Below are 27738 nucleotides of genomic sequence, written 5' to 3' on the forward strand. Positions count from 1 at the left end.
CCTGTCTGAAATCCTGACTCTTCAGTCCCTGTAAAAGCTGTAACATCTCCAAACAAAACAACTGTCTTTCTGAAAGAGAATAGTAGTTCAGTTTTTTCACACTTCAGTATCGACCCCGAGTCTGAACTCTGAAGATCAGCTTCAAGTATACATACATACAGTACATCTAAATAAAATTGTAAATGTATAGTAATTCTAGTTCATGGTATTTTGAGCACTTATACAGGTTACATCTACACAACCATTTTTTCTTTTCAGACAACACGCATTAGAGTGTAGTGACATCTACACAAAGCAAGACCTGAACACACCGTAAACAGCTGAACACAGTAAAAGTACCATCTAACTGAAAGTTCAGACTTGGGAGAGCCACTAACTAGCCTGAAACTACAGGCTTGCCTTGCTCCTGCGACAGCTGCTGCTTGGAGTTGGATTGAGATGGTGGGTTGAACTTGGTGAAGACCCTGAAGGCGGAGATGAGGGAGAGCGCCATGAAGCAGAGGAGGGCGGCGGCGTTGAGCGCCACGGACACGGTGGCGGCGCCGCAGAAGCGGCCGAAGTAGGAGCACACCTCCCCCCACGACACCTCCCGGTCGCCCTCCCGCGCCAGGTACACCACCTCCGCCGCCGCCGACGCCGACGTCAGCAGCAGGTACGCCGACGCCTGCTCCGGCAACGGCCACCGCCGGATCAAGATTCGGTCAGTGTTTTTTATGTGTTGCCATTGTTTAACTGAATTGCTGGAAAATTTCCGCTAGTATTTGTATTTTGTCTCCAAAAACTTTTAGATTTGTGATCATCGGATTGCCTTAATATTTGTGCATGAAAAAAAATGCAAGAAAGAAATTTTCACACGGATCACGTATATGTTGCTAGCCAACCAAATCATAATTGAATACATGTTTTATATAAATTATATGGTTGTTACAATGCAGTTAAAGTGTAGTTTAATTACACTTCAATTATGCTATAATTATATTTGAAAGTTTTTCACTTAAAAAACATACGGCAATTTTTTACATACTCCCTTGTTTAATTTGATCCACAGTTAAGGATGTCTCCGAATCTCATGTGATTATACATCGATGCTTTTTTCCTTAAAAGAAGAAACACAACGCAATCATAGACCGCTCACAACGCGCAAACCCATCACTATGAACGTACGAACGGACACCTTACCTTTACGATCATATCTGATAAACTGAATTGCTATATCTACGATGCATAGATGTTGGTTCTATTAAACAGATGATATGTTGATATATACTATCATTGATGACTTGTTTTCTTAAAATTAAAAAAAACAATAATCTCCTGATGAAACTGGATTTATATTAGTACTAGGATATACTAGGTTGCATGCTGCTGCTGCTACATTTGTACATAAGGATAGTGAATTGGTATCATGTTAAGCTCAAGAAGAGTGTTTTTTTCCCTTCAATATGCTCTGTGATGAAATATGCGTCTAAAATCTGAATCAAGTAGTTCAAGATAGAATGGCATGTTTATTGCCAATATTATATTCCTTTTAGGTTTCTCTATCGGTTTATCCTGTGCCCATAATAAGAATCTAGCTTCCTTCCAGTACTAATTATTGATGTACAGTTTAGCCTTGACCAACTTATTAATTATAATCTTATCCTAGCAAGTATTAGTACTAAACACTTCCCTTGTATGTACTTATGTATATTATAATACTTACTCTATATATGATTGAATCTTTTTTTGCTGCAAAATATATGGTTAATTGATCATTTTTTCTTTCTTTCATTTTCAGATTTTCTTTTAAAGAAACAATATAGAAGTTTTCTGATGAGATGAATATAAAGAGGGAGAAGCGAGGTTAGGAGTAAAACCTGATCCAGGAGGAAAATGAGCCAATCAAAGCGAGTGATGAACCTGCAGGATGACAGCAGGATGGAGGCCACCGAGTAGGCAGCCGTGATGGCGTTGATCCAGACCAAATACCTGATGGAAAAAAAACATTGAAGTTTAGCATCGTAATACTGATTATCTAATAATCTGAAGAACAAACTGCACAAAGTCATCCTATAATTTATCTAAAACTAGATTAATAGGAGCACAGGGACGGTAAATAAATATATATACATATCAGCACATGAATAAAAAAAGAACCCAATAACGCCTTTATTGTTTGGCCAAATGCAGATAATACGCCATTCGACGTATTAGCAAAATAATAATAATTTATATATTAGATTTTTATATATGTGTTCTTAGCGACTTAAATGTCAAAGTAAAACATAAACTTTAATAAAAACTTTCAAATTAACTTTAAAATTCGGTTTGAAAATATAAATTTTGGCAGCCACTGATACTGTAAGGAGGAAACGATGGAGGCTATGTCAAGGTGATTGATTAGTAAAATTCAATTTCAGGAAAGTGTTAGTACTGTAATTAATTAAGAAGATAACTAGTCAAGCAAGACGGAGCACACGGTGAGTTTACCTGAAGCCGGAGAGGTCGGAGAACCTGACCTCCCCGTAGGTCTCGTCCACCTGCTTGTTGGTGGCCATCTCCCACACCGACGCCACGGCGAGCGGCACCGCGCACACCCGGAGCCCCAGCTCCGCCAGCCTGAACGGCGCCGCCACCTTCACCTTCTCCTCCTCCGCCGCCGCCGCCGCCGCGGTGCTCCCCTCGCCGCTCCTCATCTTCTCCGACGACGACGACGGAAATTTCCTTCGCCTATTCTTTCTCCGACCTGTCTCGGTGTGCGAGGAGGAGAAAATCGGTGAACTGTGAGGACTTTGCGCGCAAGAGTCCAAATTGGAGTGGAGCTAGATAGATAGATATAGATATATGGCGGGATTGGTGGCTTGTCGTGCAGTGTGAATGACTAGCGAGTGTGTGTGTTCTTGCTCGCGAGTGTGGGGGGTGGGGCCCACGGAATGTCGTCGCGGCGCGCGCGAAGACTGGACGAGTATGGCAGGTGTAACGTGGGCCGTCCGATGTTGTGATGGACGGATCGGATCGGATAGGATGGAGTGCGTGAGTTGCCGGGGCAGCGAGGGCAAGGTGAACAGTGTGTGTACAGCGATGGCTGTTGAAAATTATTTTATTAGTAGCTACTCCCTCAGGATAAACAATACTTTGTTTTGAATATGACTATTATCAAATTTTTAAAACTTCGACTATAAATATCACATAAGATATTTGTCTTAGGAATGTGGAGACCATATATATAGATTGGTGGTAAAAAGTACTTCAATAAAACCATATATTTATTTTGTAATAAAAGTAGTGATCAAGGTTATTTTTTGGAGATTGTGTCCTTGTTCAAAACAATAAGTATTATCTACCTGAAGAAAATAGTAGCTAGGGCTCATTAATAGTTTTTGATATTTTTTTACGAAAATTTACATTGTGACATCTTATCCCAATTAGGATGTGCCTTGTGTGGCCCATGAGAACGGTGTCAATATGTTTGATATCACATTACTAATTAAAAAATTGTGGAACCAACTTATAAGGATTTGTTCCTCCAACCATATTATTTATGGTTTAACCTTTTATCATGAAACAAATATGAAAGTTTAAGTGGGGTGGTATGTGTAGCAAGTGGACCCACCCATCAAGTGGATTGATTTGCATGGTTCTAGAGGACGGACTATTACATACAGGATTATTTAAAGGGATTTAAACTTGGTTTTAGAGATAAACTTGAAGCTCACACCCTAGCTGCAATATGCTTGCCTTCTTGATTTTGGTGGTAAGCTTGGGGTTCAAATCCTAGCTGTCGTATGCTTGCCTAGCTGTCGTATGCTTGCCTCCGCCCCTAGTAGGCTAGTACTGCTACTGATGTTCTATTTAAATTTAAATGTAAGCTGAAGATTTTGACAAATAGCCGATGAGTATTTAGTTAGCAAAGGATTAAGCTAAATCCAACTTTCATTTTTATAAATGGGAGTGGTTGGTGTGGGGATGAGCGTTGGAGGGAGTGGGGAGCTAAGGCCGGGCCGCAAGCTTTTGTTAGTGGGGCCGGGGTAGGAGGCTAAAGTAGCACCGCACGCGAATGGCGAGACCACCCACCCTATCTCCATTGCCGCCGCTCAAAAAGGCCACCACTGCAAACTGCAAAAGCTCGCCAGAATGGCTCTCCGTGCGCCACGGCGCGACGCGTGATCTGAACTCAGACAGAATTTTGTGGCCTGTGTGTTCATACGATTGATTAATCGATCACTCCATCTACTCATGCTTCATATAGAAAAAAAAATCAAAAAAAAATTAACAAACAAGTCAAGAATGAATCATCTCGTCATCTTATAGGAGTATCATCCTTAAAGACAGTGGCCAACAGAATGAGTGCGAGGGAGAACCAAAGTATGAAAGTCCGTATACAGCAATACAGGGCTGTGGCCGGTGTGCATACGTCATCACCTGACTATGGTCACGTCAGCTGTCGATTAAGAGGCTTAGGCTCAGTTTGGCACAACTCCTCATACAAGATTTTGCGGGGGTTGGATATTCCTAACTTCACAAAAAATTATGGATCTAGATCTACAATTTCATGCATAAAGTGGATAAATCAATTTGTTCTTATTGTAGATGAAATTTTAAATTTTAAAAAAGTATAATTTAATATAGAGATATTAAATCTACCGTGGATATAAAATCTGAAGCTCTTCTAGACATGATCTGTACTACCTATTGGCCTAGTGGCCCGTCACATTGTTGGGAATGCCATACGTGTGTCAATGGGCCATCCTGGGCCTTATTCAGGGCGACTCAAAATTTCGTTTCGTTTTGGTGTTAAAACGTGGACCTCAGCAAAGATGAGCGAAATCCGTAAAATTAGACAAATTTAGTTTGATATTCGATAAAAACCGAAACAAGTGGTTTGTTAGTCTACTTGATACCGACACTAATACAGAACTAATTTTTTGGACGAGACTCCTTTTAGGGTGTAGACAGACCGTAACTGGTTGCACCTGCAAAAATCGATCGATATTTTCACATATGGCTCTTTAAGGGGCCAACATGTAAAAATTGATTTTCACAGGTGCACCTCTTAAGGGGCCACATGCGAAAATAAGCCTACTTTCGTAGGCAGGCCTATTAAGGATCCACCTAGAAGGTTAACTTACCTTCTCTTTTCCCTCTCAACACTTAAAATATTTTCAAGCATCATCCTTGTCCTCTTATCTCTCTCACCTCCTCTCCACCTTAGACTCCTCTCTTCTCTCTCTCACCTCCTCTCCTCCCTCTCACTGGGCGGCAGCGGGCTCGGCTATCTTGGGTGATCGGCGGCGGGCTCGGCCTGCAACAGTCGCCTTGGCTTCCTCGGGAGCTCAGCGATGGCAGGCTCAAGCAGGAGCGGCTAGCGGCGGGTGGATCTACCGCCGCTGGCCCCGCGACGGTCGGGTCCGCCGCCGCCGCCCTCGGGACGGCCGGATCCACGTCGCCATCGCAATCGCCATCTTGGTGGTAGGGTTTTGATTTTTTTTGGTTTTCTTTGTGCGGATGACACAAACACCCGCATGCGAAAATAGCAATTTTCGTTTACACTTTCGGGCGGACGGGCGGCTCAACCTCACGCAAAAATAGAATCTAACCATTTGAAAAATGCTTTCTGTACTAGTGCGACATACTATAATAAGATGTCCTAGCATTTCTTTTTGTTGTTGTAGTGGAGATGTCATAGCTTATTCTCATCATTCATCAAGGTTCATCATGAGAGAAATTTTACGGTTCTCGGGAAAGTATCTGGAGATATTAAAATTTTACACTAAAATGTAGTACCTTCTGATACCATTTTAAGTATGGTAAAATTACTCATCGTGTACAACGGATTTTATAACTCAGTACTACTCAATGTGACCATACTTCTCTCAGTTTCATTTTCATCGATATAACTTCACAGCACTAAATGAAGAAGAATGGTATTGGCAAATTAATAAACTTAACAAGAATGGAATCTAAAAATAAAAAAAGCTCTGACCTCACCAATTTCTCTGACACACAAAAAAGAACATACCTGTCTCTATCTCTCCCCTCTCTCCCCTGTACACGTGTAGTGTGTACATCCACTAACAGTTTCTGGTTGATACATGCATGAATCAGCAGAGCAGATGGCTAGCTTAACTCAATTTTTGTTTTTAGCCTTTGCTGCACCTTCTTTAAAGAACAGAATTCTAAAGTGATAGCCACTAACCCATGGAGACTGTTTCATGTAGTTGACAAATCTACAGATTTGATTTGGTCCAAATTTATATATAGGCCTCAACATTCACGCACCCTCCCAAACTACAACATTGTGGCATATCATTCCATTAGCTTGTTTATACTAAAGTACATGACCTGCCGACTTAGCCATTTTTTATTTACTTCAAATCCTGAGTATAAACGTCAGATCTGACTGCAGATGAACTCCAAATTCAGAGTTTCAGAGAGTTATTTATATATCAGTTACTCCTATACTTGCAGGGCATAAACAAAACCGGAAGGTCAAACAGTGAGGCCACCATGAATGTAACCCTTATAATGTAGTATAAGAAATTAAGAGTCAATTTAAGTTTACCTGCCTATATCATGATTTGTTTGTGAGAGTTGTTGACAAATTAATTAGTCTTGTATATATGTCAGCTGATTAGTAAGGTAAGCTAATATTAGGCCATGTGTTTTCGGCAAAATTACTCTAAAATTCACTCTCTGAATTTGACAGATTAATTAGTCTCCTAACGCCAGTTGATAAGATAAGGCTAAGTGTTTCCTGTAAAATTACTCTAAAATTCTCACTCACTACAATAGTTTTCAAGTTAAGATTCAGTAATTGGTTTTATTAATTGAGATGTATAGCTACGATGTGGCGCTGAGGGTTGACAAAATGTTGTATCTTTAGTAAACAAAAGCACTGAAGCTTTTTAGCCATTCTGTTCATAGTTTATATATTTCTGTCTCAGCCTGCGAGGCAGAAATGTATATTACTCGTGTCCTTATCACTCTTGTGCTTTAAAAGACAAATTAAATCATTAAGAATTCTCTGCAAGTCAAAACACCAGGAGATGACGAGACTGATGATCAAGATTTGTTTTTTCTTAACAATGTTTCAGCCACCATTATTATTATTTTCTGTCAGAAGTCAATACATTTATTTCAGAATACTAGCAAGAAATCAACGCAATGCTCTGCACTACCTACATTTGTCAACGTTTCTAAGGCCATCTATAAATGTCTTGGAGTTTTGACCTAACTCACACAAGCTCTAATCGTCTCTTTCTCGGTTCATCACCTGAACTGATCAACTGCAAAGCGTCCGAGTTGCAGTGTTCAGTTCGCTAATCCGATTGCATTTCGGAGAGATGGCTGCAAGGTGTTCGATCGCGTTCATGGTCATGGCGAGCTGCCTGTCCGTCGTCGTCTCCGGTGGGCTTCCCGGCGATCTCTTCGCGCACAGTGTCGCCTCGAAGCTCCGCGTCGACCGCGACACGACGGCGAGGGCGTCGTCGGACTTCGGCCGCATCGTGGCGGCCGCGCCGGAGGCGGTGCTCCACCCGGCCACGCCGGCCGAGATCGCGGAGCTCGTCCGGTTCTCGGCGTCGTCGCCGTCGCCGTTCCCCGTGGCGCCGCGCGGGCAGGGCCACTCTGCCCGCGGGCAGTCGCTCGCCCCCGGCGGCGTCGTGGTCGACATGCGTGCGCTGGCGGCGCGCCGCGGCCGCGTCAACGTGTCCGCGGGCGGCGCAGGCGCGGCGCCGTACGTGGACGCCGGCGGTGAGCAGCTGTGGGCCGACGTCCTCCGCGCGACGCTGGAACACGGCCTGGCGCCGCGCGTGTGGACGGACTACCTCCGCATCACCGTCGCCGGCACGCTCTCCAACGCCGGCATCGGCGGCCAGGCGTTCCGGCATGGCCCGCAGATCGCCAACGTGCTCGAGCTTGACGTCATCACAGGTAATTAACTAAATAGTCCAATTACACATGAACACTTTTAACACTGATAATTAAATGATTGAGCGACTATTAACATTGTTGACAATTGGAATCCAGGAAGGGGAGACATGGTAACATGCTCTAGGGACAAGGAGCCGGACTTGTTCTTCGCGGTTCTCGGTGGGCTGGGCCAGTTTGGGATCATAACCCGGGCTCGGATTGGGCTTGAGCCTGCCCCAAAGCGGGTTCGATGGGTCCGCCTCGCCTACTCGGATGTGGTGACCTTCACCAGAGACCAAGAGCTGCTCATATCAAAGCGAGCTAGTGAAGCAGGGTTTGATTATGTCGAAGGACAAGTCCAGCTCAATCGGACACTCACAGAGGGTCCCAAATCAACACCCTTCTTCTCGCGTTTCGACATTGATAGGCTTGCGGGACTTGCGTCAGAGTCTGTGTCAGGAGTAATATACTTCATTGAAGGTGCCATGTACTACAACGAGTCAACTACTGCCTCTGTTGATCAGGTAGGGAATTATGATCCGTTTGCAATTAGTATATACCACCACAAAAAATACTATTGTGCTTTACCCCCTCAAAGGGAATGGTGAATAATCTTTTATTAATGATTAATTTTGTTATTTCCTTGCAGAAACTGACGTCAGTACTAGAACAACTCAGTTTTGACAAAGGCTTTGTGTTCACAAAGGATGTGAGCTACGTGCAATTCCTTGATCGTGTGAGGGAGGAGGAAAGAATACTCAGGTCTATCGGCATGTGGGATGTGCCACATCCATGGCTAAACCTCTTCGTGCCCCAGTCTCGCATCCTTGACTTCGACACCGGTGTGCTCAAGGGTGTTTTTGTTGGTGCCAATCCTGTCGGTGTCATCCTCATGTACCCCATGAATAGGAACATGTGGGATGACCGTATGACAGCGGTGTCTGGTAATGATGACATGTTCTATGTCGTTGGGCTACTCCGGTCTGCGGTTGTCCCCGGAGATGTGGAACGCCTGGAGAGGGAGAATGAGGCAGTTCTAGCGTTCTGTGATAATGAGGGCATCGGGTGCAAGCAATATCTACCACACTACGCATCACAAGATGGGTGGCGAAGCCATTTCGGGGCCAAATGGAGCAGGGTTACCGAGCTAAAGGTAAAGTATGACCCATATGGGATACTTTCACCAGGGCAGAGGATTTTCTCGTCACTGACACCAATGGCATTGGTGGCTATGTGAAATGGTAGTTTTGAGGTGAAGACTGAGTAGTTTAGGTGTTTGTGGATTCAATTTTGAGGTTATATAGGATGAAAGTAAATTGAGTTGAATGCGAGAAGCTGAAATACTGGTCAGAACTCTGGAAGAAGGATTGTAGCTTTATTTTAGGAGATACATGTAGGAAAGTTAACTGTATATCATTAATTTTATTAGGAGGTTGTTCTAGGTTGTATTTGCCACACTAATTTTTTTAGGATTTCTTTTGTTTAGCAAGGCATGCAAATGTAATAAACATAGGAAGATTTGTACAAAGGAAATAAAGGGTTGCTTGAAATCATTTTATGTAGTTTGAATTTCGAAAAAAATATGAAATTGTTTTTTTTTCTCTGGTGTATGGTGATGATGCCATTCGGTGTTGGAATGTATTTTTCGAATTCATTTCTTGCACTAATTTTGATTTTTGATACATCCATTTTTCATATGTTGGTTGCAGATTTAACTTGAGTTTATAGTTCCCATATGTTAATGAAGGACACATTCCATAAATGTTGTGTTTGGTGCTATGTTTTTCTATTACCCACCTCCTTTTTTTATAATGAAATGCTTCGTTTTGGAATTGGTTGATGCAATACGTCCACTTTGTTAAAATAATATCATAAGAAGAAATAACATAAATGTTAATACAATGACAAGAACATTATAAAAAGTACGCACAGTTTGATTTTTGAGAAAGCAAATATGAAACCGCCACTTCTTTTGCTTGGTATGGTGATGATACCATTTGGTGGTGGGGTGGCTTTTGAAATTACTTTCTTGTTCTTATTTTAGGTATAACTATTTTCATATGTTTTCTTGCATATCCAACTTGAGTGTATAAGTTATGTATGCAAATGAAAAAAATATTCTATAATATATGGGTGGAGGAATTCATAACAATTTTGTGGTTAGTGATCACATTTTCCATTAAGTCATCCTTTTTTACAATTAAATTGTTCATTTTGGAATAGATTAATGTAAGGCATCCACTTTGTATGTAAAAAATAGATCACAAGAAGAAAGGACATAATACTTAGACCAAGGCATGGAAATTATGCAAAAGGGACCCATAAGCACTTAACAAAAAAGTATATCCTTCTTTCTAACAAATGACTACATAGATCATTGTGTTGCACACATCCATAACTTTTTGACTTTGTGTTTATTTACACTTTGGAAAAACAAGGACAAGAATAAAAAATCGGAAGCGCTACAATATTGATAATGAAGGACACGATGGCCAAACAAAAATCACACCACAATGTTTCTACATAGCCACGCTAGCAAACTTGTTATGAAATAGTTTAAACTAGGTGATGGGTGATATTGGAACTAGGGTTCCTCACATCGCAAACATGGGGCAGCTTGGTGCCATGACATCCATTCCCCGAGCTCTAAAGGGTAGCACCGGTCTGTCGTGATGATCATGCACCCTGATGGACTCGGTTGAAAGTGCGGTCCGATGAAGACTAGCTTCTTGGGGGTCCCGAGCAAGTCGTCCCCCGAGCACCCATCAAGGCCGTATCCCCGATCTCTTGGGATGTGCTGTCTAGAGCATGGTTGGCCCCAAGCACCTACGGTCTACCTAGCGCCGCAAGAAAGTGCTCAAGAGTCAAACTGCTTCTAATGGATTTAATGTGTTGGAGCGATGAGTGTCGTCCCTCTTGGGGCAAGATTACAAATATCTACCTGTCCATGCATGCAGCACAGGGGACATGATGAACCTTATCATCTATCCGTCGAGGAACGATGTGGCTGGTAGGCGGTACGGTTCACTTTGTGAAGTCGTCTGGCCCACCACATTTTGCCCACTCCACATGGACACCGATAGGTGGGGCCACGGGGCACTGACTATGGATGACGACGCCCTCATTAAATCACCCTAAAGCTAGTGGGTACCAATTGAGGGCACATGGCAGGTGCTCACGCCCCTTCCCCCTTCGGCTCTGCTCGAAAGAGGACCACAACAATGAGCATAATGGGCAAGTTGGGATAGCATGAAACCCGAAGGAAGATGTTGTCAGGTTAAGCTAGATGTAGTCTATGACATGTACCCTTAACCCATCCCTTTGGTACGATCATTGTGCTTCCACCTGGATTCTATAAGGGGAGGGACTGAAACCATGAGAAAGGGTTGGAAAATTCTAACTGGAACTTAGGCAAAGAAATAGCACACAACACACAGGAGTTCGGTATTACACCCCTGAGCGGCCTGAACCTGTCTAAGTTCTCCTTGATTATTTCTTTTCCCGTTCCGAGGTAGCTCAAGGTCTTCCTCCCCTAGCCTAACTCAAAGGGGTCCCATCGGGTCCCTGCTACTGGTGTTCACCCATCGATAGCAAAGACATAATACTTACTCCCTCCGGTTTTAAATTAGTTGACGCTTGGAGCTTGGACACTTTGGATGAAAAAACTTGACGTTTTAGCCTCATGTGATTATTTTAGACTGATTTACTCTTGTATGGCTGCATGCATGCAAATCACATTTAGTGACTTGATGCATCGAGTCCTGCACAACACTGCATCCTCTCCTACATCACATTAACCTGATGCATCGGGACAAGCAGCCACAACCACTAGGTTAAGAGGATGTGATTGTTAGATGTGCCGTCCTAATGTATTTAGTATGGGTAAAACATGAATATGCACCCTAACTAACTATTTCTTGATATGTGAGATCCTACCAAAAATATCAATTAATTTGAAACCGGAGGGAGTAAGAATTAATAAGGCGGAAAAATCATGAAAAGGGACTCGTAAACACTTGCCCCCCTCCCCCCCCACCCCCCCAAAAAAAAATCCTTATTTCCAACAATTGACTATATAGACCACAGTGTTGCACACACATGTAACTCATTGACTTTACGTTTAATTACACTTTGGAAAAAAAGGGACAAGAATAGAAAATCGGAAGAGCTACAATATTGAAAATGGAGGACATGATGGCTAAACAGAAAATCACACCACAAGGTTTAGCTTTGTTTTTTTTCGTTTTCTTTTTTTGGCTTTGCTTGCTGCAGCTTCTTAAAGAACAGAGATGATCGCCACTAACCCATGGAGACTATTCCGGTAGTTGACATATCTTCAGATTTGATTTGGTTGAAAATTATATATATGGCTCTACATTCCCGCATCCTCCCAAACTACAACCTTGTAGTATTTCATTTCATTACCTTGTTTATCTTGTTTATGCTAAAGTAAATGACCTGCCGACATAGCCATTTTCTATTTAGTTCAAATCTTCAGTATAATATTTGTTTGAAACTTTCTGTAGAAGTTTCTGATAGGATTGCACACGATCAAACTCCAAATTCAGAGTCTATGTTATATATATATGCCGGATATAAACAAAACGGAAGGTTAAACAGAGAGGACACCATGAATGTAAGCCATATGATGTACCGAGTAAGATAGTAAGAGTCAATTTAAGTTTACCTGCATATAGCATGATTTGTATATGATTTGTTAGTGAGAGTTGTTGACAGATTAAGTCGTCCTGCATCTCAGTTGATTATGAAGGTAAGCTAACATTAGGCCAAGTCTGTAAAATTACTTTAAATTTCATGCATTAAATTTGACGGACTAATTGGCCATGAAATTTTTTTTTCTAAAGATTGATTACTTAATTAACACAATAAATTTATATTTTCAGAAATAAACTTCATAAATATCTTAGAATAAGTGATCTAAACAATAAAGAAGCTTTTTTTTATAAATATATATTTAGAAGCGTAGAACAAATAATCCATAGGAAAAATCTTGAAAAAAAGCTTTGAACAAACTGGTCACAAATAGCTCGGAAAAAGTGATCTCCTAACACCAGTTGGTTCTGAGATTTAAGACAAGACAAGGCTAAGCTAGGTGTTTGCTGTAAAGTTACTCTAAAATTTGCACGCTCTAAAATTGTTTTCAAGTTAAGATCCACTATTTGGTTTATTGAGAATTTGAGATAGATAGTTATGATGTGGTGCTGAGTGAGTGTTGACAAAAATTTGTATCTTTAGCAAACAAAAGCAGTAGTGAACCTACCAGAATGGTTCAAAATCTTAATTTTTTTAGACATAGTGTTCATAGTTTATAAATGTCTCAGCCTGCAAGACAGAAATATAGTATTACTTTCTTTGTTCTTTAAAAGGCAAAATCATTAAGAATTCTCTGCAAGTCAAAACATCAGGAGATGACGAGACTGATCAAGTTTTGTTTTCTTCTAACAATGTTTCAGCCTCCATTATTCATTTTTCTCTCAGAAGTCAATCCATCAGAATACTAGCAATAAATCAATGCAATGCTGTGCACTACCTACATTTGTCAACGTTTGTAAGGCCAAAATGCTACCTATATAAATGTCATGGAGTTTTGACCCAACACAACACACACAAGCTAATCATCTCTTTCTCTAATCAGTCCATCACCTGAGCTGAGCAGCAAAGCATCTGAGTTGCAGTGTTCAGTTCGCTAATCCGATTGCATTTCGGAGAGATGGCTGCAAGGTGTTCGATCGCGTTCATGATCATGGCGAGCTGCCTGTCCGTCGTCGTCTCCGGTGGGCTTCCCGGCGATCTCTTCGCGCTCAGTGTCGCCTCGAAGCTCCGCGTCGACCGCAACTCGACGGCGAGGGCGTCGTCGGACTTCGGCCGCATTGTGGCCGCCGCGCCGGAGGCGGTGCTCCACCCGGCCACGCCGGCCGAGATCGCGGAGCTCGTCCGGTTCTCGGCGTCGTCGCCGTCGCCGTTCCCCGTGGCGCCGCGCGGGCAGGGCCACTCTGCCCGCGGGCAGTCGCTCGCCCCGGGCGGCGTCGTGGTCGACATGCGCGCGCTGGCGTCGCGCCGCGGCCGCGTCAACGTGTCCGCGGGCGCGGCGCCGTACGTGGACGCCGGCGGCGAGCAGCTGTGGGCCGACGTCCTCCGCGCGACACTGGAACACGGCCTGGCGCCGCGCGTGTGGACGGACTACCTCCGCATCACCGTCGCCGGCACGCTCTCCAACGCCGGCATCGGCGGCCAGGCGTTCCGGCACGGCCCGCAGATCGCCAACGTGCTCGAGCTTGACGTCATCACAGGTAATTTACTAACTAATACAACTCATCATCCCCTTTAATTAGCAATCTAATTAACTTGTACTAATGAACATTGTTAACAACATTAATCAAATGATTAAGCGGCTAATGAACACTGTTAACAATGATTAATGCAGGAACGGGTGATATGGTGACGTGCTCAAGGGACAAGGACTCGGACCTGTTCTTCGCGGTGCTGGGTGGGCTGGGCCAGTTTGGGATCATAACCCGGGCTCGCATTGGGCTCATGCCGGCTCCGAAGCGGGTGCGATGGGTCCGGCTCGCCTACTCGGATGTGGCCACGTTCACTAAAGACCAGGAGCTGCTTATATCAAAACGGGCTAGCGAAGCCGGCTTCGACTACGTCGAAGGACAAGTCCAGCTCAACCGGACACTCACCGAGGGTCCCAAGTCGACGCCCTTCTTCTCTAGCAGCGATATTGGCAGGCTTGCTGGACTTGCCTCGAAGTCTGTGTCAGGAGTGATCTACGTAATCGAAGGCACCATGTATTACAATGAGTCAACCAGCACCACTATGGATCAGGTATACAATTATGATCCATTTGTGTTCAATAGATACCATGTAAAAGTACTATTGTTATCTATGGCCTCAAAGGAAATAATGGATATTTTGTTAATGATCAATGTATTGGTTTCCTTGCAGAAATTGGAGTCAATACTAGGGCAGCTAAGCTTTGAGGAAGGCTTCGTGTTCACAAAGGATGTGAGATACGTGCAATTCCTTGATCGTGTGAGGGAGGAAGAAAGGGTGCTCCGATCGATCGGCATGTGGGATGTTCCGCACCCATGGCTAAACCTCTTCGTCCCTCGATCACGCATCCTTGACTTTGATGCTGGTGTGTTTAAGGGTGTCTTCGCTGGTGCCAACCCTGTTGGCGTCATCCTCATGTATCCCATGAATACGAATATGTGGGATGACTGTATGATGGCAGTGGCCAGCGACGATGATGTGTTCTACGCTGTGGGGTTGCTCCGTTCTGCGGCAGTTATTGGTGATGTGGAACGCCTAGAGAAAGAGAACGAGGCGGTGTTGGCATTCTGCCATAATGAGGACATCGGGTGCAAGCAGTATCTGCCATATTACACATCACAAGATGGGTGGCAACGCCATTTCGGTGCTAAGTGGAGCAGGGTTGCCGATCTAAAGGCGAAGTATGACCCACACAGGATATTGTCACCAGGACAGAGGATTTTCTCATCACCAGCATCAATGGTGGTGGTGTCTATGTAGTCGGTCAAATGATAATTTTGAGGTAAGGAGGAGTATAGATAATTAGGTGTTTAGGGATTTAGTTTTGAGGTAACGGAGGGTGAAAAGCAAGTTAAGTTGCTTGTGAGAAGCTGAAATGCTGATAAAACCCAAAGAACTCTAGAAGAGGGATTGCAACTTGTTCTTAGAAGATATATGTAGAAAAAAAAATCTGGATATGGTTGATTCAATTAGGAGGATGCTGTAGGTTGTAGTTGCCACGTTATTTTTTTTTAGGTTTCCTTTTGTTTAGCAAGGCTTGTAATGTTACACACACGTTAATGAAACGATTCAAAGGGAACAAACTAAGGTTGTTTGAAATCATTCCGTGTAGTTTTGACTTTTGAGAAAGATCATGAAATCATTCTGTGTAGTTTAATCTTTTGAAAAAGAAAGCTTAACTGGATTTGGTGTTGGAGTGGCTTTTCAAATTCCTTTCTTGCATTTTACTAATACAACATTTTTCATATGTGGTGCTGTAGAGTCACGCGTTAGTACAATAACGCGCAGCCGTTTTCTTGCTGGGGCGGACACGTATTTCTCTCTAAAGGTGAAGACTCAGAAGTGGGCGAACACTCGGCCCAGCTGGAGAACATGCTGGCTCCGGCTCCACGCACCTGCTGACACCTTTCGAAGCACTTTCACGTGTGAACCGAAGTCGTCTTTCAACTTGAGTCTAGGTTCTGTATGTCAATGTAAGAGGAATTTTATATATATATATATATATATATATATATATATATATATATATATATATATATATATATATATATATATATATATATATATATATATATATATATATATATATATATATATATATATATATATACTCATATTTTCTGTTACGCCGTCTTTTTTACAATTAAACAACTCATTCTAGAATAGGCAGATGTAATAAGGTAATAAGGCATCAACTATATCAATCCTACATGGGCTACATGGCCCTTAATTTCAGCCCATCTTTTGAGCCTAGCCTTAACAATCAATCCTTGGAGGGAGTAAGTTCACATACCGTCCCTCAATTTTACACTGTGTTTGTTTGACATCACTTATCCTCAGTTCTAGAAATCTTCGTCCCTAAACAATACAAAACAGTTCAATTTAGGTCCTATAGCAGTATAGATGCCTGGTTTTACTGATGTGGCATCCTAGTCAGCAAGAAAAGATTAAAAAAAAGTATATGGGACCCACATGTAAGTGAGAAAAAAATGTAGGGTCCACATCTTCATTTTTCCTTCTCTTTTCTCTTTTCTTTTATTCTCTTTCCTTCTTCAGCCGCTGCTGTTGGGAATCTACCACGGTGACGACGTGCAAAAGGATAAGCTCCGTGAGAGGCGGCGGCGGCGGGCGAGAGCGGCAGTCGCATCTTCCTCCTCTCCCGCCGGCACAGCCCGCAACCTCCCCCCCTCTCCCGCCAGCCTCTTCCCCCCTCTTCTCTGGCTGGCCTCCTCCCCTCTTCTCCCACCGTCGCCGCCGCCGCTTCGCTCCACTCCGCCGCCCGCTTCCGTGCAAAGAGAAAACAAAAGAAGAGAAAAAGGAACATAGAAGAAGAAGAAAATTTTAAAAAAAGAAGTAAATGGTGGAAAGAAGGTATGCGGGTCCCACATTTTTTCTCACTTACACGTGGGCCCAGATTGCTGAGGATGCCACGTCAGTGAAACCACTCATATATACTATCATAGGACGTTGATTGCACGGTTTTAAACATTTGAGGGGTGAAGATTTCTGGTTTTGGGGATTAGGAAGGCCATACACACTCGACGTAAAGTTGAGCGACGGCAGGTAAATGGATGAGTCTCCTGTGACGTAAAGTCAGAGAGACTACACGTCAGTGACCCACATCCCTCTGACTTTACGTCAGAGGAGCGACATGCTTGGCAACTCTCTAAGGTGGCATTTGTTTCTACTGAAGATAAACGATAGAAAAAGTTGATAGAAAAAAATTAGTACATGATTAATTAAGTTTTGATTATTAAAAACTTAAGAAATAGATTTATCTATTATTTTAAAGCAACTTTTATAGAAAAATTTCATACGATATGTACCGTTTAGCATTATAAAAAACATGCTAATAGAAATCAAGATAAAATATATATCTTAATCAGAAAAAAGAGATGAGTACTGGGAGTCTTTTTTTTATAATGGATAAAAATCTGGCTCTATATCCACATGTGGATATACACCGCCATTTTGTTGTTAGATAAGCGAACTAATAGTAAGATTAGGATGAATATTTGATTTTTTTTTCAAGTCCCGGTATTTTGTTTGACATATAGAAGTGGTGGGAATTGGTAGAGAGATTAAATAGAGATAAGATCTCAAGGAAAAAGAAATATACGGTTGAAATTTATTTGGATAATGCAAAGAAGGAATTGTCTTTCAACTCTCAGCCCCTTATATTAAGGAGGGTTCCCTCAATCGTCATTCTCATCGCACCAAAATCCCACATCCATTAACCAAAGAATCAAACGAACCAAACATTAGCCGCATCCCTCCAAACTTTACTGTCTTTCTTGTAAATATCACGGTATATTCACACTAAAAGATGAAAAAAAAATGAAAACTAACATGAGACTGTGTTACCTTATCAATGGGAGGAACTTCCGGCTGAGCTGCTAGCTTATGTGTAGTACGTGTAATTATATATCTTAAAAGAAGATTATGTGTACTGTATATCACAAAAATAATTGATACATCTGCATTGCACTTAAAGTATGTGGTAGTATACAATATCCTCTTTTAAAACCTCGTAAAAAATTTCCTCTCTAAGAAAATAATATTAACTCTATTTTACTTGTAGTTTAAAGGGCCGTCATAATAAGAAATGTACATGTTTTATCATTAGATTTTTTTAAATCACTTGTAAAATAATCAAATTATTAAAAATAGCTGCAAGAGAGTATTTTTGTGATAGATATATACTAATGTTATTTCCGCATTTATTCTTTTTTATATTAGTGAGTATAATTTCAAGATTTAGCCAAAAATCTATTTAAAACAACATCTATCTATATGAAAACATATCCAATATTTAGCACCCTCCAAAGGAAACTACTCTCCTTTTCTAACCGGTGAGTAGTTTCTTTTCCATATGAAAACAATCCAATATTCTGTACATTGCAATGGGCCCATCTGACCCAGAATAGGCCAGGACTGTGGATCAAGTTTAAACCATTGGATCATCCAATTTATTTTATTAACCAATCTTAATTTCTTAATTTTGTTTTTATGGGGAGGCAGTGGTTACACTTCACGCGACGTGTGCACAACGTGGAGAGGAGAGGATGGACACTCTGCTTTTTAGTAGATAAGCATTTATAGGATTTAAATTATATATATAATATAAAGTATTTAAAATTTAAAACTTAATTTTAATTTATAGTTGATTTAATGGTTTTAGTTGCAATTTGTTTACCAGCATTGGTTTTCACGACGTTTTAAGTCGCTAAGAACAATATGTCTAAAAGGTTTACTCATAAGTTATTTTCTTATTGTTAATAAGCGTTATGACTTATAATCAGCTGTACGCCAAGCGATGGGCTGCTAAAAATATTTATATTTAGGAGAGGAGGGTATATGTACTAGCTAGTGGTACTTCTCAGTTCTTATAGAGAAATAAAGGGTGGTATAATGATATTGCCATGTGGGATGAAGGCATCAAAAGGTACAAAATAAAATGTCCAAATGCATGGATACACAAGTTTCTGACATGCTCATGGCGTACCCCTGGCTTGTACAGTATCAGGTAAGGTCCCTACTACGTACTAGCCATGTTCGAATGATCGATGGTAATCATTCATAACCATTTAGTCTCGTCTAGTTGGTAGACCACTTAACCTCAAATCTTTTTGTCCACTAAGCTATTAAAAATGATCTCACTTTACTCCCTCATGATATTTGTATATTTGTCTCTTTTTACATATGGCATATTTTAAATTGAAAATATATGAGATATGATAGGGAGCATTATATATACCTCATGCCTTAGATTTTTCTTGAAATTTTTTATCACTATTTGCATAGGTTAGAAGCAATTGGGATTGATTCAAAAATCAGGATTTATAACTGAATGGAAACTTTCATAGAGAAATTAGAAGTATTTTTCACAGGTTATATTGTTATGGTTCTAAAAAAATAAACATATTTGTATAAAGAGTAAAAAAGGAAACATAGAGAAGGAAAATATTGTTCAGCGTAAATTAAAGAAGCCGAAAAATGCTATGGAAGGTTAAGTGTGATAAAATGGTAAATTGGCATTGTAGCTCAACACGATCTTTTGCTAATTACTATACCTATATATGTAACTTCTATATAGATGGTATCCATTGTACCAATTATTAGAAGGTAAAGCGCAACATGTAAATATACCGCATCATTATCTACTAGCAATTACTATACAAAGCATCTTAATTCACATGCAGGCATGACACATTTAAAATATCATATTATATAGTTGAACATATATAAGTATGTTAAATCATCTTTCTTACATTATTTTTCACAATATTTTAACATTTACTATTTCTATAATATTTAGCATATATATTCATTCATTTCATAGTAAAGCACAATGTATCACCCAATTACTATCTTATAAGATGCATTAAATAATTTTCGGATTGGATTGGCTACAAATTGTGTCGTTTGTTTTCAAATCCTATATCACTACTATGAAAACGATTTCCGTAGATGAGATCCTTTTTTTCTTTCCTTGGCGGGTATGTTTTTTGGCATCATAGGTGAATGGGGGACGGGGGGCGAGAATTTTTGGCACCATAGACCATTTTTGACCACCTAGAAAAAATAGTTTTTCTAGTAGTGTATGATGCTCGGATTAGGCCACCAGCACCGGCTAATTTACCATGTGGTCTATTTGGCCTAGATCTAAGATTTAGGAAGAGAAGAACATAATGTAAAATCTTTTCTGCGCACTTATGTTTTTCTAAGAATATACAAATACCGCAAGACCCCACAAACTATACATGACTCTTCTCTGTTCATTATATGTGATTTCTATTAATCTCCCAACAATCGTTACATGGTACATATATATTTTCTAGTTATACTAGTTATACATACGTTGGTAGTTAATATCGATTCTCTACGTTATTACTATCAGTGTGGTGACCTATGTATCAGCGAGCAATACGCCAATACCACGGGTATAGTGTAGTAGTACTGCAGAGGACCTCATCTGGTTTGGTTTTCGACTACAGTGTCCTGTCCGGGCCCCGGCTGGCTTTAGCATGAAATGCCAAGATGCTACATGCAGCCCTGCAGCCATTTGGGGCCCTGCTGCTGCCAAGATGCCACCTCGGCCCCGGTCGAAAAACCACACAATGACATACTCATCTTTTTCCCTTCGCCACATCGCATCTCTCATCTTATCTTAGCTTTTTGTTGGTACTTCCGATATCATTTCTTCCTGTGAATAATTTTTTTAGTATCATTATTTGTGTTGCCAAAATTAACATAGGTTGGTTTAGCATGCATTGGGTAGGTATTTGGGTAGTACTAATCCATGATGTCAAATCTTGCGAAAGGGCCTGTAGCCTAGTGGTTACAAGAGACTCAGTAGCACCTGAGGTCCTAGGTTTGACTCCCCATGGGAGCAAATTTTTCAGGATTTAACGGCGTTGTGCTTTCAGTGGTAGACGACGTACCCGTCGACAGCAAGGCGCATGTGGTGACTTCGTCAATCTCTCCAGAATTTGCTTTATTAGGGGGTGAATGCGCGTGTGTTGTGAGTGTCTGCGTTGTACTGTGTAATTCTAAAAAAAAAATCCACTACCTGTTTACAGATTGTCCAGAGTTAAAAGGACCCTTTTAATTTGTTGTGTGGTAAACTTTTGCAGTTTCGCTAGAGTGGCCTGCATTGGATGCTGCGCTGCGTGGCTGGTGGGCAGCGCACTCGTCCGTGAACCACCAAAAGATCTTTTCTTTTGTTTTTTTACACTACCGTAAAGCCACGAAGAGAAGGTGGGGTACTGGTTTTTGTTGGAGAAATTAATTCTTCCCTTAATTAATTAGATTAGTTTAAGATTAATTTTTTGTTTCGAGAAACACGGTATAAACATAAACGCTTACACAACACACGCACACTCACCCCTCTATAAACACACACGTATGCAATATTTCTATGAGCACCTACGAAAAACTGAGCTGACATATATTGAGATTGTCAAAGTCATCACTGATATCTCGCTGTCCATAATTATGTCATATATCACTGAAAAAATAATTAGCCGTAAAAATAAACACCCTTATCAAGTCTAGGATTTAAACGTACTTCTTATATATGCCTATTTAATTAAAGTTTGCAATACATATTGTATACAGTTACTAATCTATTTGGTGCGAGGTTGGACTTCGATTATGGTCAAATGAGACGAATTGGACCAAAATTTGATATAGCAAAACCTCTCTTAATTAGTCTTGCCAAAACACGTATAATCCTATCTATCTATAAAGTTACAAAACAGTTACAAAACACTATATCCTATAACTCAACACGCACATATATCACATCATCATTCACTAATAATTATTACATTTTAAACCTCATGGAAGCATGCTATATTATTTATATAATTTATTAAATTTTAGAGCTTTAAAATACAAGCATATATTTAAATCATCATCCCACATAATTCACATAATATTTCAATATATATCTTCAGCATTGTTTACAATATCACATACCTATATTCAGATAATATTCACTACTACAGAAAGGCATATACAAGTCACACGAAACATCTAAAACCGACACCTATAGTGCTTTTTCCACCTTCGCGGGCTGACAACATTTATACTCCCTCCGTACTCGTAAAGGAAGTCATTTAGGACAGCGACGCGGTCTTCAAAACACAACTTTAACTTCTTGTTTCTATAAAAATATTTATTTAAAAGTGATATATGTATACTTTTATGAAAGTATTTTTCAAGACAAATATATTCATATAATTTTTACCTTTTCAAACTCAATAACTTTGAGAGTTATTTATGATTTATATTCCCAAGGTTTGACTTAAACATTGTACTAAACGACTTCCTTTACGAGTATGGAGGGAGTATGTGCCAGTTCTTTTAAAAACACTGTACCTTAAATATAATATATTATATGAAAAAACGACACCTATACCAAACCTAGCCAAACAGGCAAACCGAGTACCTGACCTTATCCACTCGCCCACACCTGCCTCGGTCTCTTTCTCTCCCATACTTCTCTCTCTCTCTCTCTCTGTGTCTCATGTGGCGGCGGGCGGCAGCCTAGCGGAGGTGGCGGTCGCACCCTCCCCTCTGCTAGATCCGATGGGAGGGGGTGGCGACGACCGCGCCCTCTCCTCCGCTAGATCCAGCGGGAGGAGAGACGGTGGCGGCCTTCGATGGCGGGAGGGGAGGCGGCGACGGCTACAACGGGAGGAGAGAAGGAGGCTCGCCCCTCCTCCTCTTCTCCTCTTCATCCGGCAACCGTGGCAAGGGTGGAGTAGGACGTCGGCCCTATGTGTATCCTCGTCAGGCAGTAGTCCATCGAAGCTTCAGCGTCTTGTTCTTGATGTTCATATTGATGTGTTCTTGGATGTTGTTGATGTTCATGTGTTCTTTGATCTGGTCGGGGTGAAGGGGAGATGCTCGATGCATCAGCTCGATTCGAGTTGATGCACGAGCCACTTTCTTTTTGGATTCTTGAGACCTCAAAGGTGCCGGTTCTAGAACTGGCCCCTTTGATTTCTCTCAGCAGTGTCGCCTTCTCCAACCGACACCTATGTGGGGTTTCCAACCAGCATCTATTTGTGTTTATGTAGTAGTGATTTCAATATATATCTTCATCATTTTTTTTACAATATCATACCTATATAGTTCATCATCACTTAATTAATGTTATTTCTTTCTTATCTCATCAAGCCATATCACCTTAATTATTTTTGGCCTTTAAATAATTAATCTATGGTCCGAATCTTTTTCTCTCTCATAAAGACACACCATCTTATTTTTTATATTTGGATCATCATGCTAGTTAAATTCTCGTAAACCACGTTAACTTATATAAGCTTATGCCGTTTAGCTATCTTAAATATTATTTCTACTTATTATCATATAGAACTTCCGCAACAATGCATGTGAGGTTTCATGTAGTCCGTGCATGTGAAACACCTAGAAAATAAAAATCAATTACACACATCATAATAAAATGGCAAAAATTATACAATAACTAGTGCTGTTATTTCACAGAACTGGTACTGTACTAAGCTCGATACGGTTAATACGATATTGTTGTACTCCGTAACAGACAAAAAAAAAACAAACAAAATATCGTATTATCATGCGTGCAGTTTACAGTATCGTACGTACATGTGTGCATGTTGCAGGATACTCCTGGCACTTTGCCGGCAGTGTCCGACTCCTATACTGTCCCTTCTGCTGCATGAGCTGTCATGCATGCTACTATTCTCGTCTCAAAACATAACAATATAAAACTGAATGAAATATATTGTGTACAGTTCAACAAATTTTGACTAAAATAAATTTTAACCAGTTTTAGTTGCTATATTTTGAAACAGAGACTATTACTTCCTCCGTTTCACAATATAGGTCATTCTAGCATTTCCCACATTCATATTGGTATTAATAAATCTAGATAAATATATATGTCTAGATTCATTAATATCAGTATGAACGTAAAAAATGTTAAATTGACTTATATTGTGAAACGGATGGAGTAACTTTTACTTAGGGCTGCTTTTAGCTTTTACTGATCCGGGCACGCAAGGTACGGTACTCCTACATATATGGGTAGCAGTTCGGTACGGTATATTAGCTAGGCTAAGCTTGTGCATGAAAGTAATTAATGAATTGTTTATGCATGCAGTTAAGTAAAGAAAAATAGGATTAATTCTTCTTCAGCCATTCAGGGTGCATGAGCTAGCTCTACCTTTTGTCTTACAAAATTATATTCGTTTTGTGTTGTATGTATCTTTTTATTCTTATACACGCAGACGTAGACACCCATACACAATTACACACGCAACACCACATATACCCTCAAATCTGCCTTTTAACATACATTTAAAGAGACGGGAACTAGCAGCCGTCACACATGATTTCACTAAAATCCTACATTGCTCACTTGCATGTGCATATATAATATTTCTTTGTGCCTTTAATTTCTTGTGTTTTTCTTGTGTAAACTCCAAACAATTTGAACATTCTTGCATTCTTATAAAAAAAACCATAACTGCATACGGCCTGATACATGACTTTTTTGTATTTTCCCTAGCTACCAATCTTTTTCACTTCTTTTTTCTTTTTTGCATCCGAGCGGATATATGTTTAATTTGTTTCATCATCTTTTTCACTTCTTTTTTCTTTTTTTGCATCCGAGCGGATATATGTTTAATTTGTTTCATTGTTGTTTACTAGTAATATATAGATATTTTAAGGCATGTCTTTTTTACTGAAAACGTTACACATCTGTTCGTCATGTTGGTTAATTAGAAACGGAACACACAAGCAATTGCTACTTTCTGGATTAACTTATTGTTATCTAACGATATTGTTTGAATACATTGATGTAAATAACACGTACCTACAGCTAATATGGTAGCTGGTATTGTATATTGTCCATCAGACATCTATGTATGGACGTACTGTAATTGTAGCAAAAGTTTGTATGTACTATAGTATATATAGGACACACATTTCCAAAATCAAAGGGTTCACTACGGACTAGCCTCACTGCCACACACATGCATGCATATATAGCTGACACGATAGAGAGAATGTTTGTCTCCCAAAAAAAGTGAGAAGGCCAGCTTTTGACAACTGACAGAGATCATATATATACATAAGCTAGCTGACATATGTAACAGCAAGAACAAGTCATGCATCCATGAACGACACCCAATGAATAGTAGAAGTACACCTACAGTACGATCTGCTAGTTTCACTACATCCGATTCTCTCCAATCTCCATATTATTATTAGCTCCAAACATAACAGATACAAGAAGAAAGAACTAAGAAACATGATACAAAAGTGGCTTGATTAATTAGCAGCAGTAGGGGGTAATAAAAAAAAACCTCAAGCTAATCACTCAGCTGATAGTAAATATAATCCTGATCCCGGCTAGTAGCTAGCTAGCGAGTTTGTTCTCGTTTATTTCGTCCTTAGACATGTGATCACTATCTCTCCTTCATCCTGATCTAGTGATCTCCTCAACAACACAAAACAACAAAAGATCACAAGGCACACACAAAATATTGCTAGTAGTGGTACATAGTACTCTGGTTGTTGCCCTCATCAAATTAACGGTACTAGTAGCTAGCTAGTTTTGATCAGCTAGCTAGCTAGCTGTGGACGAGGCCACAGGATAGGGTCATGAGCAGCATGGCGGCGTCGGTGATCTCGTCGCGAGGGAGGCCGTGGAAGAACGCCGGAGAGGCGGCGGCGGCAGCGGCGGTCGCCGCCGCCTTGGATATCGGGTTCTGTGCCGGCATGGAGGTGGCGGCGGCGTTCTCGCCACCGACGACGATGACGTGATCTTGGTCCTTCGGAGCGGCGGCCACTACTTCTCCAGCAGCCGTGGGCTTGGTGGCAGCGACGGCAGCAGCAACGTGATCGACCATCTTGCACCGTTTCTTGAACGGCAGCGACCGGTCGACGTCCGCCGCCCTCTTCTCCTTCTTCGCCGCCGGCTTATTGTTCACCGGCGCCGCGGCCACGCTCTTTGCCGGCGCCACCGCCGCTCCGCCGTTGGCAGCAGCGGCCATCGCCCGCCGCGCCTTCCTTTGCCTGATGCCACACGCGTTGCAAAGGGACTGCACCATATGCATAGCACAACACACAATTTAAACCAAGGAAATCAACAATCTTTAACATATGCATGATGATCTGGTGTAACAAAACAAAGAGAAAATGCACATAGTAAGGTAGCATATAGCACCCAGACAGACAGATCAACACATGAGTTTGGGCAGTTGTTAATAGGGGTGTAAGAGCAAGTAAATCTCACCTTGGGGCCACAAGGACCACTTCTCCACAAGGGGGTCTTGGTGGTGTTGCAGTCCGAGCACACTCTAACGACACCCAAAGCTTGCTGCAGTTGTTGCTGGCTCTCATCCTGGTGCGCTTGTGCTCTTCTCCTTGGCTTTCTCACCGCCCCGCCCTCAGGATCGGTTGCCGCCCCCTTCCTTATGATCCTCATCTTCATTGGCGGCGTCGACATCCACTTGCTGGTTGATCCATTGGCATGCTGCTTGTTGTTACTCTCGATATCGTATGGATCATAAGATGATCGCTGGATCATGTCGCTGCCGATGCTTTGGATGGTTGGTCGGAACGGAGACGGTGTGAGGAAGACATCTGATCCGCCCATCATCATGTGATCATTGAACTGCAAGAGCAAAAAAAAGAGAAAAAGAAGAGGAGTATAAGCTAAAATTATTAGGGCAAGCAGCATATATACTAAGAAAGAAGCACTGATCTACATGTGTATAAGTAGCTAGCTTGTTCTACACATGTATGTGATCGATCCCCTCACCTGTTGATTGGATTCACCCAAAACCTGCTGCCTCCTCAAGCCCTGATCTCCATAGATTTGCCCTTGGTGCTCGACGGCGCTGTCGATCATGAAAGGGAACAAGATAGGAGGGTCCTTTGCTCTATGGAAGGCTGGGTAGAGCCCCTGATCCTGATCCCCCTCCATTAGAGGGAGAGTAGCAGGTAGCTGGCTCATGTAGATAGTAGACATATCAGAGAGGAGGAGGAGGAAAGAGATGGGAGAGAAGCTATAGCTTAGCTGAGGAGATCTGGGAATTATATTGGTGTAGCTTCAGGCAGTACAAACAACTGTATCAGGGATATTGCATATAAGGAAGATAGAGATGTGGAGAGGAGAGTAGTGTGGCTGCCTAGGGGCCGGAGGATCTGCTGTTGGAGGGGCAATTTACAAGGGCCCAGGGGATGATCATGGACAGTGGAGAGAGGCATGTCCTTTTAATAAAAGGGAAGCAAGAGGAGCCAAGAGCTGCCATCAATCCCTCTCCAGCTCGGGCCTAGGAAGATTTAGAAGGATGCCATGTGTGTGATCCCTTTCCTGAGAAAGAGGGCGAACACAGTTAGCACAGGAAAACCAAAGGCAAACAGTGGGGAAAAAAAAAACACACTGCGCACTGTACAACATGCAAAACATTCATTCCAAAACAACAACCAATTAAGATCTCATGCATGCAGCTGCAGGCAGTAGCAGCGTGTGCCCTACCTGGC

At 41.4% G+C, this 27738-nt stretch overlaps 4 protein-coding genes across 4 annotated transcripts; 2 read left to right on the forward strand and 2 right to left on the reverse strand.

The window, feature by feature from the left end:
• Positions 1-66: 66 nt before the first annotated feature.
• On the reverse strand, positions 67-2792 carry LOC9269252 (CASP-like protein 2D1). Its single transcript, NM_001404890.1, has 3 exons — positions 2470-2792; positions 1857-1968; positions 67-664 (listed from the first exon to the last, which is right to left on the reverse strand). Exons 1-3 carry the CDS (start codon positions 2673-2675, stop codon positions 377-379), a joined length of 606 nt encoding a protein of 201 aa, NP_001391819.1. The 5' UTR covers positions 2676-2792; the 3' UTR covers positions 67-376.
• A 3751-nt stretch (positions 2793-6543) lies between these two features.
• Positions 6544-9471, forward strand: LOC107275892 (cytokinin dehydrogenase 6). Its single transcript, XM_015769432.3, has 3 exons — positions 6544-7911; positions 8008-8414; positions 8540-9471. Exons 1-3 carry the CDS (start codon positions 7323-7325, stop codon positions 9125-9127), a joined length of 1584 nt encoding a protein of 527 aa, XP_015624918.1. The 5' UTR covers positions 6544-7322; the 3' UTR covers positions 9128-9471.
• Positions 9472-13621: 4150 nt separating this feature from the next.
• On the forward strand, positions 13622-15450 carry LOC107275724 (cytokinin dehydrogenase 7). Its single transcript, XM_015768875.3, has 3 exons — positions 13622-14201; positions 14336-14742; positions 14863-15450. The coding sequence occupies exons 1-3, from the start codon at positions 13622-13624 to the stop codon at positions 15448-15450; spliced, it is 1575 nt and encodes a 524-aa protein (XP_015624361.1).
• Positions 15451-25430: 9980 nt separating this feature from the next.
• LOC4328751 (protein CYTOKININ-RESPONSIVE GATA TRANSCRIPTION FACTOR 1-like) lies at positions 25431-27568 on the reverse strand. Its single transcript, XM_015770373.3, has 3 exons — positions 27014-27568; positions 26486-26866; positions 25431-26291 (listed from the first exon to the last, which is right to left on the reverse strand). The coding sequence occupies exons 1-3, from the start codon at positions 27221-27223 to the stop codon at positions 25821-25823; spliced, it is 1062 nt and encodes a 353-aa protein (XP_015625859.1). The 5' UTR covers positions 27224-27568; the 3' UTR covers positions 25431-25820.
• Positions 27569-27738: the final 170 nt, after the last annotated feature.

The sequence above is a fragment of the Oryza sativa genome, chromosome 2, assembly GCF_034140825.1.
Source record: "Oryza sativa Japonica Group chromosome 2, ASM3414082v1".
In the NCBI taxonomy this organism is placed as follows: Eukaryota; Viridiplantae; Streptophyta; class Magnoliopsida; order Poales; family Poaceae; genus Oryza; species Oryza sativa.